The sequence below is a fragment of the Notothenia coriiceps genome, unplaced genomic scaffold (assembly GCF_000735185.1).
Source record: "Notothenia coriiceps isolate Sejong01 unplaced genomic scaffold, NC01 NC01_scaffold00037246, whole genome shotgun sequence".
NCBI lineage: Eukaryota > Metazoa > Chordata > Actinopteri > Perciformes > Nototheniidae > Notothenia > Notothenia coriiceps.
Window position 1 is genome coordinate 22881031 of NW_011369947.1, and position 19465 is coordinate 22900495.

Genomic DNA, 19465 nt, shown 5'->3' on the forward strand with positions numbered 1-19465 from the left:
AAATGCACCTGATGAAGTAAAATATCACAGCTTTTCTCACGCTTCTTTTCTCTCTATCTCTCTCTTTGCATTGAATGTAGTTTGATATATGTATAGTCGATTATTAATGTACTGTTAAATGTGTGCTCAATTGACAAGAAGTGCAATTTATACTTTGGTTAATGTGCGTAGCGTCAAATGCAGCTGAAACATCACCTCGCTGTGGTTTCAAAAGCTCCATTTGTGCAGTCATGCTACCCTGTATACCACTACCTGGAAGAAAATGTTTATTTACCAGAGGATGAAGAAACAAATGAAAAATTGACCTTTCATTACATTTGATTGGTTTCAATGCATCCTCAAAAAGCTGTCTCCCATATTTCTAAATGTTATTTCCATGACTTTATATTTAGGTTTTTTTCATGCGTTTTAATTTCCATCTTTTACAGTATTTCACTTCACAAGTTGCTGTATGTTTAGCATGTGCAGCTAATTTTATAATTGATTTTTTTTTCAGTTTTGTTTTTGTTTGATTGATTGATTGTTGTGTTTTTTTTGTTATATATTCAAATTTAGTTTATTATGCTATTTGCAGAAGACCCAAAATATTTCAAACATGTATTTCCATACAAGTCATCGGATTTAAAGTGCAGGTGTATTGAAAAAGACTCTTGTCAGAAACCCTAACGGATCTACACCCTCGAATACACCATGGCCTTACTGTAATACCACATACTCTCCAGAAATAAAATGCAGTCTCAGTGCAGGAGTAAAAATGTTTAATGGTATTTAGGCAAAATCCATGTTGTGGCTTTGAGTTAAAACTGCATTTTCTTTGGTTGTGGTAATATTTTCAGTTTATGTTCTGTCGTCTCATTTTGTATCCGTTTGATTGAAATGTCTTTAAAGACCATAGTGTTCACACACTGCTATATTTCAAGGTGACATTTCATATGACTGTACTGTTGGAGCCAAATAAACACAGTCTATCAAATACATCAAACAAAAGACATGCCTTTATTGAATATGTAAACCCAACTGTGTAAAGCACATTTAAAACCTATAGATGAAACGTGAGCAAGTAATGCAAAATCTATATGCTAACATATAAGTACATATGTTATTATATGTAATGTGTTATTGGATTATTATCACTGGTGCCTTTTTTTTGTAAATGTAGCTGGTTGAGATGGTCCTCATTTTATTTTATTTTTATTTGTAACTCAACAGTGCTTTTTTCCCCCAATCAACTAATCTTATTTTCGCTTTCAAACATTTGTTATCAAGTCAAAAGTAAAATATTTATCTTTTTACATCTGAACTATAAAAAGTAGGTACTTACACTTAAACATGTGTATCTTTACCTATTATATGAACATTACCATCAAAAAAAGTATATACCAGTCTAATAAGGGAACACAAATCTAAATAATTATTTTAAATATATTTTTAAATGTTTTGTCATAAGGGTTGATTTCTTTATTTGAACCAAAAAACGTTTGTGAAGGATTAGGTAATCTTAAATTGTGATTTACAAATGTACAGGTGTATCAGTGTACAGCCTGCACTAACCAGTGTGTACCTGCCACTGTGACGTCACTCCCCTCGACGCACCTGCACGTTTTTAGCAGCTCAATCCGGCTAGGTGGCATCACGAGAGCTTCACGTGCTGCAGCTTGCACTTTTGTACGCGCGCGTGTACATTGAGGCGTGCGTGTTCACGTGTGTACGTACAGCCGGTGTACTCCAGCCCAAGTAGCTGTATCTGAACCTTTATATATACAGTCTATGATCTGAACCCCGCGCGGACGGAGGGAGCACAGAGCTGGAAACATCAGGAAACATCAGGATGTCTGCAGAGCGAATGGAAAAGAAGAAAACGCTCGACCTGAGGAAGAAGCATATCGGGTAAGATAGAAAACTTCCTGCGGTTATATTAGGCTACTCTATGAAGTTTAGGTTATAAGTTATTAAGTTTTACTACGTTTTACGGGAAGTTATTAAAGTGTGTTCCTAACCCTAAAAGGCGTTGCAGGAATTGTTGGTGCATTTTCGAACTGCAATGTAGCTTTTCACAATTATTTCTTCACATATGTTTGCATCGGCTTTTTTTCGTGTGTGTGTTAGAGAATATCAAACTGTGGAACATTGTAAGGCTTTTTTGAATGTATGTGAATGGAAGAATAGACATAAGAGAAGAACATTTTTTGTTTATCAGCAAAACACATTTTGGAGTTGTGAGCATGTTATAGATAATATTGTTTAGGTAAATGAAAACAAGCTCAACCCAGGGGTGTGAAAGGTACTCTTTACAAGTATGAAATATTAATACCAGCTCCTCTGCAGGCCGTCCTGTAAGATTTTCTTCAGCCATGACCCCATCAAAATCATTCGAGCCAAAGGCCAGTACATGTACGATGAAAAAGGACAGCAGTACTTGGACTGCATCAACAACGTGGCTCACGGTAAACACACACTGGCAAACACACAAAGATTTCAGATCTATTTTTACAACACCTATGTGTCATATTTTCCAAGGAAAGTTGCAGAACAAAAGAAGATATTGTGGACAGAGAGGAAATTTGATATTAGATTTTGCAATCAAAGCTTAAAGTATTTCATTTACTTGAATGACTTGACCAACTAGACTGTTCCACAAAGTCGATATTGTGTAACTTGAATGACTTGACCAACTAGACTGTTCCACAAAGGCGCTATGATCTAACTTGCATGCAGAGACATAAATATCTCCATGTCTCCTGGCCTCCCACTTGAATCCCCACTCTTTAATTTCAGCATATAGCCTCCAATTATGTGCCAGTTGTCGTGGTGTGTTTTGACCTCAAATTACAGTTGCAGGTTTTAATGAGAAAAGCGTATTTCTATACTGGATTGGTTTGAATTCTCTGTGCATAATTTCTTCCATCTCTCAGTGGGCCACTGCCACCCGGATGTGGTGAAGGCAGGAGCTCAACAGATGGAACTACTCAACACCAACTCACGATTTTTGCACGACAACCTGGTCCTGTACGCCCAGAGGCTGCAGGACACGCTGCCCGACAAACTGTCTGTGTGCTACTTCGTCAACTCTGGGTATGTGTGCACGCTCACACTCAAGAAGCAAACCCCTTTCTATTTGTGGGTGTTTGTAAGGCACTGTTCAGGTAAAAAAGGATGTCATTTTGGTTAATTGATTTACAGATTATCATTTATTCATCCACAAAATGATAATTTTCTATTTAAATACTAATGCAGCATGTGTCACCGTGAATTATATTAAGACAAATAGTTTTGCTTGTATGCCTCTACGGTAAATAAAGAGGGAAATACAGATAACATTTTTGCTAACACCCCTCATTAACCTGACGTGGTTACTCATTTACACTCGATGCAGTTCTGCTGTGTGAACAGGAATTATCCGGTCAATGGTAATAATGTTGTAGATAATGATCATTATACACTCAATGCCAAGGGAGTATGTATCAGTCACAGGGAAAAGGGTGTGACGAGTTATAAAAGGACTAAACGACCGTGCAGGAGTTCAGAAGTGCACACTGAAGACAAGAGCTGAATAATAATAAGTTGATCAACAAGCAGAATAATTGCCTGTCATATTTAATGCAAACATTTTTCTTTTATCCTCTCACTTATACAAAACTATTGCTTTTGTAATCTCATGTTTTGCAATTTCTACATACAACCCGTTATAGGTTTGCCAATGTGCTTGAGGGTGATTTTGCAATGTAAATTAAATGTACTAATAAAATAAATCACAGCTAGGACAATGAGATGATTATTATTTTACTGATCAAGTAGCAGCTTTAGGCTGAATGAAAGAAAAACAATTATGTGATGTTAATGAAATCAAAATCTTCTGTATGGAACAAAGCAAAGAGCAACATGTTTCAGAGTGGATCTTCAAAGTTAGACTTCAAACGTTAATAAGTAGGTGTCATCTCATATGACATAATAATGAGAAGTGAAACAACAACCTGTGAATGACGTGCTGGTGACATGTGTGGCTGCGGCTGTGTGTTTTGTGGTGACTGAGTAACTCTTAGTAACCCTTGCTTCTGTGAACTGCAGCTCGGAAGCCAACGACCTGGCCCTGCGACTCGCATGGCAGTATACGGGCCACAAAGATATCATCACGCTGGATAAGTAAGTGTCTCATCGTTCAAGAACTCCTGGCGCAGTGCCAGAAGAGCAAAGTGAAAAGTCTGGAGGAGATAATGAGTGGTGGAAGTCTTTTTATTCAGCGTTTTATTTATGACTAGGTGAAACCGAATGTGTGTGCTTTGTTTACAGCGCGTATCACGGCCACGTCTCGTCGCTCATCGACATCAGTCCGTACAAGTTCCACCACGCGTCAGACACTGAGCTCAATCAATCTGTCCATGTGGTGAGTGCTTTCCCTGTCTGCCTGCACACTGTTAAAACCAAATCACTCTCAAACACTCCTGGGCTTTAGCAGACTACTGAGTATTCACTGGGATACAGAATAGAAGAGACAGAAGTATTGTTTTCCGCAAATTCAGTGGTGCAAGATGTTACCTTTGGAAGTGAGTCACTGAAAACACACTTTTAGTGGAATTCCCTAAATACCTGTTCAGTCACAGGATCCCGGCCTGAGGAGAGACTGAGGCTGAACAGGATTTTAATGTTCTTGACACCACCAAAAATAGTCAGCCCTATAGCCCGGATTCCTTTGCTACTTTTCCAGCTCCTTACTTGAATTGTAAACAACTCATAGTCCCGCAATTTCTTTTTATTAAAGTAACCGTGTGATGTTTGTGAGAATACATTCTGTTTTGCTATTAGGGAGTTTGATTGATCAACTCCAAGGAAAGTCTTGATTTCAACATTTCAACGGCCACTTTAACTGCTGAGTCTTAAACTGGTGTTGAATTAAGCTTGACGCAGTGTGTTATGAGTATAAAGAAAGCAGAAGGAGTCATATTTTGATATTTCACAACGTATAACATATGTAATATATAATATATGCTATTAATATACACCTAGAGTCCTGGCTCAATTGTGTCGTACACTCTGTTCCTTGGTGTAGTTTGATAATGCGACATGTGCAGCTCTAGTGTTACAAGGTGTTCTAAGACAGTCTGTTTCTCCACCATGCATATTTTATTCATGATCACAGACACGAAGGACTCAAGCTCTGGTAAATGCCTTCATTCATCACAATTTCCCACGGTTTCCCATATTTGTGCTCAGAGATTTACTTGGCAGCTCTTGCCTGTTTATCCCATTATGCTCACATAAATCTTCACATGAACACGAGCCCGGATGGATAGAGTATAGCCACATGTTTCAACATATGTGGAACAAATATTGAAACCTGCGCAATAGAACGGCGAGAAGACATTCTGTACACCACAAACTACATTTCCCTAGACTATTAGGAGAGGACAAACTACGTTATGTTAGCTGGATTACAATGGGAGTATTCAAATCTAAATGGGCCTACATCTAATTTAGTAAAAACACTATATGAGAAGAAACGTCCCAATTTCACGTTTTAAAGTATATTACTACAAAATCATCTGTACAATGATAAAAGTATCCTCATAGTCTACAGTTTTGGTTGTTAGTTTTTCTTAACTTAATGTACTTAAGGGTCTGTTAACAGGAAACTATGTTGATATATGTTAGTATATCTATGACTATGAAAAGTGATTGTACTTAAGGCTCTGTTAACAGGAAACTATGTTGATATATGTTAGTATATCTATGACTATGAAAAGTGATATAACATTTGAACATGTAACAGAAAGAAGTTTGTTTCTCGTCACTGTTCTCCAAAAAGTTGTTTATATTAATTTATGTTTACTCATTTTAAGCAAATCTATCATGAGTATTGACATGTTCATGCTATTTTTCACAGGCTCCCAGCCCAGATGTGTACAGAGGCAAATACAGGGCGGACCACCCTGACCCTGCCACCGCATACGCAGACGAAGTCAAAGATATTATTCACGGCGTGCATGAGAAAGGAGGCAAGGTACAGTGTGTGTTACAAGAAGTTAGTTGGAACAACAACCTGAGAACTGTTTTCAACTGAACTGCTTTATTGCTATAATTGTACTCTTTTGTTCAAGGAAATGGCCCTGAATAACAAAAAAGTATTTTGCAATGTTATGAAAATGGTATGTGTATCGAGGAGATACAAAGATACATAAAATGAAGACTGTGATAGTATAAAGTCCTGTAATATATCAAATAGTTTTTTTTAGGAGGACTTAAATCAAAGCAACATCAAACAAGTTAAGTTGAGCTTTGATCTAAGAGTTAGGATTTACTTTTGATTCAAACATACTCATTAGATTTTCCACCTTTTTTGTTCTTCTCCTCTTTCACCTTATCTCCCAATTCTTAGGGTCAAATCCAAGTTCATGAGAGCATGTAGGAAACTCTTATTGTCCCAGCTTGTTGGTCCTTAATCCTAAATTGAAAAAGCTCGACTCAGCCCGGCTTCCAGAGGCCAGAGGGACGGGATAATGCAGAATGGCTTTAGCAGTTTCTAAAGGATGTTTGTCCAGATATGCATCTCCAGGAGGAAAAACACAACAACAACAAAAGGAGTACAATAACTTTTTATTACAGTGTGAAACCCACAGACTTTTAGAAAAACACAAATGGATCTTGTATTACTCCGCAGTGACCTACAGTAACATGATGTCTATGTCTCTCTCTTGTTTTTGCACTGAAATTGCACAGTGATGAAAGAGTGAGGTCTGCAGGTCAAAGATACCGGAGCTCCGCCTCTTCTCCCCCTTTATCACTCTGGCTTTAGATTGTTGGACCTGATGTTTTTTCTTTTGTGCAGATTGCCGCTTTTATTGCTGAGTCACTGCAGAGTTGTGGCGGGCAGGTCATTCCCCCCCCGGGCTACTTCCAGCAAGTGGCAGAGTATGTAACGAGTTCATGCTCTTTTTTTTTTTTTTATATGTTCAGAATCATCCCACAAACACAAAGCTTAGGAATTCTGAACATGTTTAACATACTTTGCACGCTGCAGAATATGCTGGAAGCAATGAACAAAAGCAGGCTCACATTTTCTAGCAGCAGAATTGTTGATTTATGTTTGAGTGATAGAACTTACCCAAGGTAGTCCTGGAGGAAAAAACCTGTCCGGTGTGTTGCTGCATATGCGTGTGTGTGAGAGTAATTTAAGAGAGTCAATGCCTACACTCGTGGATCTTCATGCCCCTTTGCAGACATGTGCGAAAGGCCGGGGGCATTTTCATCGCCGATGAAGTGCAGGTGGGATTCGGGCGTGTCGGCAGCCACTTCTGGGCCTTCCAGCTTCAGGGAGAGGACTTTGTGCCCGACATTGTCACCATGGGGAAGCCGATCGGGAACGGACACCCCATGTCCTGCGTGGTCACAACCAGAGAGGTGGCCGAGGCCTTCATGTCCTCCGGGATGGAGTACTTCAATACAGTAAGAGCATTACGCAGAATAATAAAGAATTGAGAAAGTAATATCATAAAAAATGCATTTTCTTTCATACCACCCTTTTAAAAAATGGTCAGTTATTATATTATTTTGTATTTTCTCAAATAATATTATACTTTGATTATGCATTAGGTCTATAAAATATCATAACATAGTAATAAATGTCCATGTGATGTCTTTAAATGTGGTTTTTTTTTCAGTTAAAACCCTAAAAATATATTTTTAATGTGATATAAACTGAGAAAAGACAAAAAAGGCATTTTGCATAGAACACATTACATGATCTCTGCTTTTTATTCTCCAACTTCTTCCAGGAATGAGCCCGAGTTATCCTTGACATGCACACATCTGTTTTCCACATTATGAGAAAATACATTCCGTCCCAGACAGTTTTTTTCTTTTAATTGAAGGCCTCACATTACAGTTACTTCCTGTGAAAGGAGAAGAGTTTAGACATTAACAGAACAATATGTGTCAGTATCAATGTATTCAGTCACATACTATACAAACGAACAAAAACAATGACAGTCCCTATCTTTTATGTATACTAAAAAAAGTTGAGTTTGATGTGTTTAACATAAACAAAAACACAATGCTATATCTGTGACACTGTAAGTCAGTTATATATTTGTATTTAATGCATCACATTGTCCTCTGGTCCTGTCCTCAGTATACAGACAGCAGCTGATTAAAGTTATGTTGAATGTAACCTCTGTGTAAAATGTCCTCTGTGTCTCTGGGTTTTGCATTTCTCAGTTTGGCGGTAACCCCGTGTCGTGTGCCATCGGCATGGCGGTCCTGGACGTGATAGAGAAAGAGGATCTGCAGGGGAACGCCCTGCGAGTGGGCCGACACCTGACCCGTCTGCTGGAGAAGCAGAAGGAGAAGCATCCACTGGTGGGAGACATCAGGTACGCTAACGCTAACACAGCAGATTAGCTCTGATGATATCTGACTCAGGAGTCAGGACACTGACTCATTATGTCTCATTACTAAAACAACATTTAATTCAGAGACTCGCCAATAACACATCTCGGAATTGCCTGATCCGAATAACATTAATTTGTATCATTATCATGTTTTCATTTACAACATGATAATGATAACAATTTAAGTCAAGCTTTAAAGTAATTTATCATGCAAAAATGTCAGAAACCGCTGATTTTGGGCTCTTAAATATGGAGATTTCTTGTTTTTCTCTGTTTATATATTATCATGAAGTGAATCTCTTTGGGTTTTTGACTGACAAAACCAGACTTTTGAAGACCTCACTTAAAGACATTTTTCCCAGTTTTCTGAAGTTTTATAGACCAAATGATGAAATAATAATCCTCGAAAAATAATCAGGACATTTTTAAAGATATAACATGTTAAGAAAAAATATAACATCATGATTTTCTGTGTCAATCTTATATTAATTACATGTACTCATCTGTTCTCTGAGGATCTTCAAAGGTGCAGCGACAGATTGTTGTTATTCTGTGAAATATTTACCGTGGAGTGCCATCGTGTTCTAACAGACTTTCCCCGTCATTAATGTAAAATAAGACATTATAAAAAATCTGTAGATTATAAGTTATAATGCATTTGAACCCTGGTCCAGAACATGTGGAGGGAGAAAAACAGGTCGAATGGCTTTCTGTTTAAGAAGATCTTTAAAAATGGAGAGGTCAGAGGCCAGGAGTTAACCAGTATTTCCCGTCCTGCAGGGGGCGTGGCCTCTTCTCTGGGATGGAGCTTGTGAAGGACCGGCTGAAGCTCACGCCGGCTACAGCCGAGGCCCAGGAGGTCATTTACAGGTAAGAGTGAAGCGTGAGAACTCAGATAGTGTCAGCCAGAAGGAAACATATTATTGATGATCCCTGGGCAGGAAATTTGGTCACATTCTAAAATAAAATAATACAAAGAGAAATTATAATAAAAATATAAAGTATGTAACTAATACAATATCTCAAAACCATATTAAAGGGTTTTGAATCCATCAATCTTAAAATAATGCCATAATTGGTGTTAGAATTTCTTAAATATATATTTCAGACGTTTTTTAAATAATAAAAAAGCATAAGTAATGCTCACATTAACCCAGTGGTTCTCAAACTTTTTCTGTCAGGCCCCCCCTTTGGAGAAAAAAAAAAGTCGGGCCCCCCCAACACAAATAGTCAGGCTCAGTGGCGGCGCCAGAGATTCTATTTTGGGGGTGCTGTGGGGTAGCTTGACGTTTCATAGAGGGTGCTCAAACATTTAGGGTTTCCCATTAATGTACTGGTCGCTACAGTGGAATGTTCTACTGCAACAATCCCCACACACACACACACAGTGTACCCGCGACTGTTACAGTGAAGGCTCGATAATCAGCTCACGGCATATAGGTGTAAGCAGGGGTAAAGTGTTATTTTTATAGGTGGTGTGTGGACCTCACATAGGGGGGTGCTTACACCTATATGCCGTGAGCTGATTATCGAGCCTTCACTGTAACAGNTTGCGTAATCAAGTGCACTTAAGGTGATATGGTTCCAGTAGACCCAGTAAAATGGGGGTGGCCTTCGGGGTCAGGGTACTCCTTCAAATGTGGGTGAGCTTCACAGTAAATTGACCAAACCATCATAAATGTATATAAGATCTAAGTTAAACATTCCATCGGGACCTATTTAAGAATAGTTATATCTGACAGGATTAAGAGCCACTGCCTGCAGTTGTTACTAATTATTTGGCTGTCTGTGTGTCCTGGAGTCAGCCCAAATCTCCTTGGCACCATCAGTAAAAGATCTTGATTCTGGTGAAGAACGGGACGATCCCAGGTGGCGTCACATCTGGACTTCATCAAATCAGTCCCTTAATAGAACAAGCTTCCTTATCAGCAATAAAGAGTTTTTAAATTACAAATAATAATAGTTGTACGGGATTGTTTGTGTTGATGCTTGTAACATAATCACAAAAAAACATGTTGTCATTCATGTGTACATAGGAGACGTTTCCACCAAATGCCAAATAACACACTTGGTAACTGTGCCTCTCTCATATAGTACACTAATGGATGGATTATTAAACATGCTAATATGGCACAAGCCCAGGGGCCCAAAGAGGGAGGGGCCCCCACGGACTCAACCTGCAAAATGTCACTCAAAGAGACACATAGCAACCAGGAAGAGCCTCAAAAAGCGCGCACAAAAAACAAAACAAGTATCGAAACAGCTGCACAGAACCCAAAAGAGACTAAGAACAGACTCAATGATCATGGGAAAAACAACAACCATCACAACAACTACAAAAGAGATGCAAAATGACACTCAAAATGTACCACAATGAGTCACAAATGACTATTAAAAAGACTAACTGGCCATAAAGAGAGACAAAAAGAGGTTAAACAACTATTTAGTCTGTGTATGAAGGTAGGGTGCTGGGGTTTATCTTCCATAAAACATTTTATTATATCTCCTGACTTTCCCCAAGACGCATAACATATTGTAAGCATTAGAGTATTATTTAGTAGTACTGTCCCAGGTGTACGGATTAATCTACAAACACAGAGCACTATGATGAACTTGTCACCAGATCCATATGGAGTTCTATCTTGGGCTTAAAAGCAGACAGTTGATCTGAAACGTGCCAACATTCTGCACGGAGCCATGCGTTGTCACTGAACTTCACCTTTGCCAAATGCTTCATAAAAAAAATGGCACGCTCACCATCTGTTGGCTGAGCTTTGCAAATGTCTGTTTGTGACACGGCACCACTTTGACTGTCTGGGAGCCATTTTGAACTTTTCTTCCTTCTTTTTAACCTTTGTTTAGAGAGACGGTGTGCCGCATATTTTTATACCTGGATATTGGTTGCAAGTGTGCACGGTATCCACTTCTTGCTTTGCAAAATGTTAAACACATTTGAAAGAGGACTTCATGAAAGGGCTAATCAATTGGACAGTTTAAAAACAAATCAGTTATATTTGTAACAATTCTGACACTTAATTAGTTGAGATATTGAAGAAAATGTGTGTTTGTTTTTTGTAAATGTAAATGTTTTTAAGAGTATAACGTTTAACACAGAAAGTAATGGGTTTTAATCTTTGATGAACCAAAAACGTAATTTATTTTATTTCTCTATCTGATGCATTTGCTAACCTTTGACCATCAAAGAATAATCTATTATTACTTAGGGCAGCTGCGGCGCCGTTTAGTTAAAGAAAATCTCCCTTTTCTTTATATAACTCATAATTCATAGTGGGCTCCTATAATCATTGAATAAAATAATAAAATACCAAATAATTAGCATGGGTTTATACATAAATGTGTTTGTTAAAAAAAAAACTTGGTTATGTGTAAAGTTTGAGGGACCGATTTACCGTTTCCACTCTTAGCTGTCCTCACCCATGGATGAATAATTAAGACCTAGCACCTAGTATACTTCACCTAGCATACCACTTATGCCACCTACTGGACATTCCATGCATTGAATTTACAGTGAAAATAAAATGCACCACTTTTGGTTTGCGGTCTCTTACATTGTTCCTTGGTTGTGGGAAATCCCCAGTGAGATTTTGGAAGAATAAACTTGAACCCAGGTGCAACTGATCACCTTAATTAGGCTCCAGTTAGGTGTGCCTGTGAGCAGGCCAGTAATGGAAGGTGGCCTTCATTAACATATTGGTGACACATGTGCTTATCCTGCTGGGACCACATTCACGGAAAAATGTATTAGAATGTATTGTATTAAAACATTTTTTACAAGAGTGACTTTGGAGTGGATGGTGTAATTTTTCGATAATTTAACAGTTCTCTTTCCAAACATTTGAAAACTCCTCCCACTTATAAATGATTTTATAATAAATGTTGCATATTTTGAAATTCAGAGTTTAAAGTTTTTTTAAATTTGCTCAATTGTAAACAAGTAATAGATAACTAACTTCAAATGTAAAGTGTATGTTATTTAAACTATATTGACTTTAATTGTATTTGATTACATTTTTAAATATTATACTGTTTCTATTAAAAACATATTCAATGTATTGTATATAATAAAGAGGGGGCTGTAACAAAGGGAATATTACGTTTAAAAAATAAATGAGCTACTTGCTAATGTAATTCAGAGTTCCAGTTGTTCATATTTAACAGGTGTGTTATTACAAAATCTATAAAGTGTCATACTTAGCGTAGCTTGCTGGTGTAGTACAGACTAGCCACCAGCAGGGGGCAGTATGACGTGCAGCAGACTTGAAATAGCTGCATGGAGGAACTTTAAACTGGAAGTCCTCGCCTCACTCCTTCCTCTTCCGGTATCGGCGACAGCAGGTATGGCGTCCCCCTGCTTTTCTCTGGAACATTTTTATTTTATAATCTACTCTAATCCTACGTTTAAAAAGCAGATGTGGTTGATTTGTAGTCAATATAATAATAACAACAAGTCTTTGGATCTAATGATGTGACGATTATATAAAAAAGTGGTTTCTGTGAGATATTTTGATGATGCCGTTACTTGGTCTCTGAGGCCGCTATCTGTAGAGTGAATGTGGGCTCGCTGTAGCTAATAGCTACCCTGAGCATTTGTTTGCATACCGGATTAAATTAACCACTAAAATAATAAACTAAATAAGTATATTACACTGTTATCTAGTCTTAAGTCCACGAAAACCGGTGTCACAAACTTATTGAACAGTTTCAGTACGACTAGGGGAGTTAGCATGTTAGCATTGTGCTTTTCTAAACTAATACAATTTGTTTATGTTTTTAGTCAACATGGTGCAGCGCCTGACTTACCGTCGTAGGTTGTCCTACAACACCGCCTCCAACAAAACCAGACTGTAAGTGACCTTTCCAGCACAACACTGTTTGCATCTTCAGTTATGGCTTGCATGCTATCAGCTAGCTGCACTTTATTTATCACTGCTCCCATGCTGTTTGCAGGTCCCGGACGCCCGGAAACCGTATCGTGTACCTGTACACCAAGAAGGTCGGCAAAGCCCCCAAGTCGGCATGCGGCATCTGCCCAGGAAGACTGCGTGGAGTAAGTGAACTCAGTGTATTTTTTGAAGTATATTTGCTGGCTGTGGGCGCCAAATCTCCTGATTTTGAAGAGCATATGAGGTCTGCATGGCCCTCATTGGACTGGTCTGATACTCAATTGCAGCTCAATGTCTTATTATGATGGGTGGGGAAGTTTATTGTGATTGGTCACAATTGGTTGCTATTTGGTAAACATGCTAAGTATAGATGTTAATGTGGTGTGTCCATGTAAGTGTATGGCAACCACTTTTGACACCTAAACTGCATTACATATACAAGCTGCCAAAGAAGCTTTTTTGTACAATGCTTCTTGTCTTTAGTTGCATCCTGAAAGCTAAATTCAGGAGTAATGCATCTGTCATGTTAAAAAGTTAGAAAACAATCGGCTTTGAATCAAGTGAACTGCTTTTTTGTGACTTAAAAAGTGGTTCTACAACGGCAGGTGTCGCAGCATTACTGGCAAACAATGTAGAAATTGTATATATTCAGATGTGGCACTTTGAGGTCCAGTTGAACAATTGTTGTCTAATGAAAACTGATGGTTCATTTTCTAAGTGTGATGGAGGATTTTTATAAATACAGCAAAGAACGTTTATACATATAATGCACTTGAACCCCTAAAAACATTATTAATGGCATTAAGAGGGGTCTCACAAACTAACACTTAAAATTGGTGGAGACCTGATGTGAGATGGCTCTCTTACCTCAGTTAGATATATTTTTCTGCTTGAATACAGTTTTGTTTTTTGTTTTTTTTCTTGTTGTGAAGGATAGGAAATTAAGGTCCATCCCCAAATCTGAAGTTGTGTAATATTCAACACCTTTAAGCAAAAAAACACAACACAAGCATCATGTTTTTCTTAATTAGTAAAGCACTGGGGTTAATCTAGGATTTTTAAATCAGAATTGGTCGTTTTCAATTCTACATTTTGAATGAAGTTGTGGACATGTTTGTAGATAATTCATACCCTCGTCCTTTGGTCTCATTGTGGTTCTCTCTGTTTTAGGTCCGGGCTGTTAGACCTCAAGTTCTGATGAGGCTGTCCAAGACCAAGAAGCACGTCAGCAGGGCCTACGGAGGCTCCATGTGCGCCAAGTGTGTGCGTGACAGGTAAGAGAAGAATAATGCTAGTGTTTGCTTAGAAAAGTCAAGGTATTTCTTAATTAAAAACATTTTGAAATGTCTAATTTTTTGTCTTTTTTTTTTACTCTTCTCAGGATCAAGCGTGCTTTCCTGATTGAGGAGCAGAAGATTGTTGTCAAGGTGCTCAAGGCACAGGCACAGAGCCAGAAATCTAAGTAAAATGTGTATTTGTACTGCCACAATAAAAAATGACAAACAAATGCAACTTTCTTCTGTGATTTGCAATGTCTTGGTGTACTTAAATGAAAAGTTAAAGCTTGGTATTTCATACATTGGGGTTCATTACAGATATGTTGAACCCATGCTAAACCTATAATTTGGAGACATTTTACAATAGGTTTCACATTCAGCCAAAAACAATATGGTTTGACAGTTTTATAGAGGGTTGTTTCTATGACTGGTGACAAAATAGTCAACAATGCCTACTTTACTTAATGCACTTGTTACAATATAGCCTATAAAGGTGCAAAGGAATTAAATATAAAGACAAATCTCTGATTTTGGGAAAGGTGCTCCCGAGTAAAGAAATGTTACTTGTGGCAAGAGGGATAAACTAAAGAGATATATATATTCAGTTTCCCAAAAAACAAGTATTTGTTTTAATATAGGCAATGATTTGAAGGGGTTGCCAATTTGTTTACGTGTTCGTCGCAGTAGCACATGGTGTTTGTTCACATTTCTACATGGTTTTGGAAATATATGAATGACTAATTTTAAAGGACACTCTTAACCATATTAGCAGTTATATATTTTTTGGGAAGAATGACATAAGAATTTCCAATGCAATAGACTGGATTATTCGACAGCCCTATAATAATTTGGGGATGAAGTTCGAAAACAATTTGAGTCAGCTGGGTTGTGGAAAACAGGAACTACATTCCTAAAAAAACAATTGGGGGGGAATTCATCAAAGACTAGAAAATACCTAAGGTGATCACAAATCACCTGAGGGCACTTAATTAATCTAACGTCCCACTTTTGAATTGATCACAACAATTATAATAAATTCTACTTAAAATGATTGAACAGCCAACTAACAAACAATACGGATGGACACGCATATTTAATCGTTATGTTTGAGTAGTACATCATATCCGAACATTAAATTAACGTTACTGTCTCTTTAAATGTGCGTCAGCGTCACGCAGAACCTTTGTTGTGTGGGTCAAAATTAAATAAGTTAAGCAATTTAACACAAGGTTATTATAATTGTTATGAAAACATTTCTGCATTTCACACTAATTCGCCAAATAAAATATTTTGTATCTAAACGCTCTGTAGTAATGATGTGTTGGAAGAAAAAAAAGTACTTCCGGGACACGTCAACATAGTGTCTGTGCAGAGCGGACGGACCTCGGCCAGCAGCAGTGATAGTTTTAGTTAACAGTTTCTTCTCTAAAATGGAGAGTTTATACAGTATGCCGTTTTCTGTGCTGGAGTGCCCAAATGTTAAACTGAAGAAACCGTCGTGGCTGCACATGCCGTCTGCAATGACAGTGTACGCGGCCGTTATCGTGTCCTACTTTCTCATCACTGGAGGTAAATTGATCTGCTAAGCTAATCTAATGCTAGCTTTAAATCTGCATTGTTTCAGTATTACTGAACAATTAAAACTCATTCATGTTCGATATAAATAATGACAGACATATTAGGCCCTGGTTGCTTGTGTAAATGAGCCTTTTAGCGTCAACGCAGTTAACATAGTGGATGAGAGGCTAACTTGGCAGCTAAGCTAACAGAGGGATGTTATTATCCTGCAATAGGCCAATAGTGGAAATCATATTACAGCATTTGCCGACATAAATGACAAAGTAAATAACAATGCCATTAAATGTACAACAATTTCGACATTCAGTCAATTGGTTTGTTTGTTTACCTCGTCATCATTGACTTTTGTATTAATTCCCCTATTTATTTTATTATTCATTTTCCCATTTATTTGTAAACTTTTTGATGTTCTTATTTTAAACGTATTTATTCATGGCAAAGTTATATTTTACCTTTACATTTCCACCCATGTATTTATATCCCAAAATGTATTAATTTCTGTTCTTTAACATTACCAGTTTGAGTTTTAACACCTAGATTTAATAATGTTCAGTTATTTATTGTTCTGATTGATTTTCCGTTCGCTCCCACATTATAGGCATCATCTACGATGTTATTGTAGAGCCACCGAGTGTGGGTTCAATGACTGATGAGCATGGACACCAGAGGCCAGTGGCTTTCTTGGCATACAGGTACGTCAAAAACCTTTTTAGCATCTCAACAAGCTGCAGCCAAAGCAAGGAGCCAGAGGGTCAAATTGATGAATGCATAGCTAATGTAAGCACATTTGTTTTTCAGAGTAAATGGCCAGTACATCATGGAAGGACTGGCTTCCAGTTTCCTCTTCACGATGGGGGGCCTGGGCTTTATAATCCTGGACCGCTCCAACGCACCAAACATTCCCAAACTCAACCGCTTCCTGTTGCTCTTCATCGGGTTTGTCAGCGTTCTGCTCAGCTTCTTCATGGCCAGGGTGTTCATGCGCATGAAGCTGCCGTAAGTCTAACCTTGTGTCTCATGAAAAATAAAGATCTGTGTCTAATGGCACATTTCCACTGCAGCGGGGTAGCCCGTTTAAGCGTCCTCGCTCAGGCCTCGGGCTGCCTCGCTGGCCGTCCGAGGCCGTGGGGCATTTCCATTACAGTTTAGGACCTGGGGTAGCAACGCAGTGTAGGCGGGGCTCCCGTTGAGCTCCCGCTGGATTTTATCATCCCCAATGAGATATAGGAACGTCTCCACCACCTCGGTCGACCAAGGTGTGCTTTTCTTTGACGTTGCCATTTTTGTAGCTCCTCCGTTTACAAAAATGCTGTAAGCTTGCTTCTAGATATATATATATATATGCGACGCTAGGGATGATCTCGCGCGCGATCTTGTGACGATTGTCTCTGACCAATCAGCAGTCGAGAGTGTTGACGTCACTAGTTCAGCCCTGGCCGTGGCCTGATAGGACCACGATTTTATGGGGCCGGAAAAAGTAGCCGCTAGCCGGTGCTACGCTACATGGAAAGGCCACCAAAAACTGGCCTGGCCGCTTGAGGACGATTAAGGACGCTTAAACTGGGCTACTCGCTGCAGTGGAAATGCGCCATAAGAAGCCTGCAAGACTACTACTCTGATTTATGTGAAAGTGTCTTAACCATTTAATATGTTGTCTTTTCAGAGGATACCTCATGGGCTAAAGACAAGAAGAGACCTTGATTTGGATGGACAGAAGACATCAAATGCACGGGGGCTCAACGCAACATTTGATATAATCAACAACCTTTAAGGACTGAAAGCACTGAACTTTCTGCACTGGCTCTGTCTCATTGCTGTTTAGCGACTTTCTTTCCTCTCCTTTTCCCCACCAAAAATCTAATGCAGGACAGTACTTCCATGTTAAAGTCACATTATTAAGAAAAATGTTGTCATGTATTCAAACTTCTTCCTAAAAGAAGCTACACGTGCCAGGGAACGTTTCTGTTTGCCACTGGAGAGGAGAAAGTTACTGAACACTGTTGGCATGGAGCCACTGCTCTGGAAATTAGAGGGAAGTCTGAATGATTTAAGTTTTTCGTTTTGTAAAGAACAAGTGGAAAAAGCCTTGAACTTGTAACAGTTGCATTTTTTTGTACAAGGGTGTGAAATAAAACATATTTTCAGAGCTCCTTGAGGCTGTCATTTACACACTATCACAAACACGAAACAAAACATAGAACTTTACTGAAGGCCAGGCAAGACCTGTGCCAGCTATTGCCCTAAATAAGAGATTGCTTAACACAAATCCAAAACTGAATTAATACAACATTTTTAATAAAATATAAATATATAAAGTACATCTTATCTTATAAGTATTAATTCTAACACTAGTGCCTAAAAGAACAGCTATAAGAGTAAGGTACATTTACTAAAATAGAAACATTAAATGTGTACGTATCAAAAGCTACACTGAGAAAAGGTCAATTTATAAGACAGGAAATAGCATATCCTCTTAAGATTTGAGCCACACAAGCATTGTAGTTTGTCCTCCAGTAGGTGGCGTCATAGATCTACAGACCTCACATTATGAGCCTTTTGACATGATTATCCATCTTGAGTGAAAAGGATTGGAGGGTTTAAAAGAATGCCAGAGCAAGGATAAAAAGAAATGCAGTTGCTGATACTCAAGTATTGTATTTCCATTTAATTATACTTTATACTTAGTTACTATTCAGATGACCATTTCTGTCTATTGAACACCAATTATCTCCAGATGTCCTAGTTCATAACTTGATAAACTATGTATAAAAAGCCTCTTGTACCAGCTTGGAAATGCAAAATGTCACCAAGCTGAAAAAAACTAAATGTGGTTGTCTTAGAGATACGTGGCTCTCCCATGACAGTTGCAAAGCTACAAACATATGATCTTGTACATTATGATACATTGCCACAGATTACATTGATCAAACATATGTTGTAAGGGAAACTTCTGAAGCAATGGAGAGTCAGGACTCAGAGAGACACGAGGAGAGTTGGAGCTTTGATGTCAAACACTGATGGTTTATTTGGAGTTACGGCCGGAGAGTTGACAAGACAGGTGGTGTGTCACGAGTTGACACAGCGGTTGCCAAACCAATTCTGAAGAACTCTTCTGCAGCTCGAGGTTTTAACTAGTTCGGAGTGTAATAATCAACATTCTTCATCAGTGGGGGTAAACATTATGGACCCTGAATCTAACTAGAGCTCTCGTCCATAGAAAAGAATGTGCGCCAGGGAACCTACGTCCCTGAACAGTTAACTACCTCATGGCGGCTGCCATAGACTGGCAACAACAATGCGCCCAAGCTGCTCCTCCTTAAAAGAG

At 38.5% G+C, this 19465-nt stretch overlaps 3 protein-coding genes across 3 annotated transcripts; all 3 read left to right on the forward strand.

The window, feature by feature from the left end:
- The first annotated feature begins 1638 nt into the window (after positions 1-1638).
- LOC104966106 (ethanolamine-phosphate phospho-lyase) lies at positions 1639-9258 on the forward strand. Its single transcript, XM_010795244.1, has 10 exons — positions 1639-1887; positions 2326-2444; positions 2913-3072; positions 4066-4140; positions 4288-4381; positions 5879-5995; positions 6821-6903; positions 7212-7437; positions 8209-8363; positions 9162-9258. The coding sequence occupies exons 1-10, from the start codon at positions 1829-1831 to the stop codon at positions 9253-9255; spliced, it is 1182 nt and encodes a 393-aa protein (XP_010793546.1). The 5' UTR covers positions 1639-1828; the 3' UTR covers positions 9256-9258.
- A 3437-nt stretch (positions 9259-12695) lies between these two features.
- On the forward strand, positions 12696-14797 carry rpl34 (ribosomal protein L34). Its single transcript, XM_010795243.1, has 5 exons — positions 12696-12737; positions 13177-13246; positions 13350-13449; positions 14456-14559; positions 14667-14797. Exons 2-5 carry the CDS (start codon positions 13182-13184, stop codon positions 14749-14751), a joined length of 354 nt encoding a protein of 117 aa, XP_010793545.1. The 5' UTR covers positions 12696-12737; positions 13177-13181; the 3' UTR covers positions 14752-14797.
- Positions 14798-15903: 1106 nt separating this feature from the next.
- On the forward strand, positions 15904-18290 carry ostc (oligosaccharyltransferase complex subunit). The gene is made up of 4 exons (XM_010795242.1): positions 15904-16131; positions 16739-16832; positions 16939-17136; positions 17804-18290. The coding sequence occupies exons 1-4, from the start codon at positions 15993-15995 to the stop codon at positions 17820-17822; spliced, it is 450 nt and encodes a 149-aa protein (XP_010793544.1). The 5' UTR covers positions 15904-15992; the 3' UTR covers positions 17823-18290.
- The last annotated feature ends 1175 nt before the right edge of the window (positions 18291-19465 follow it).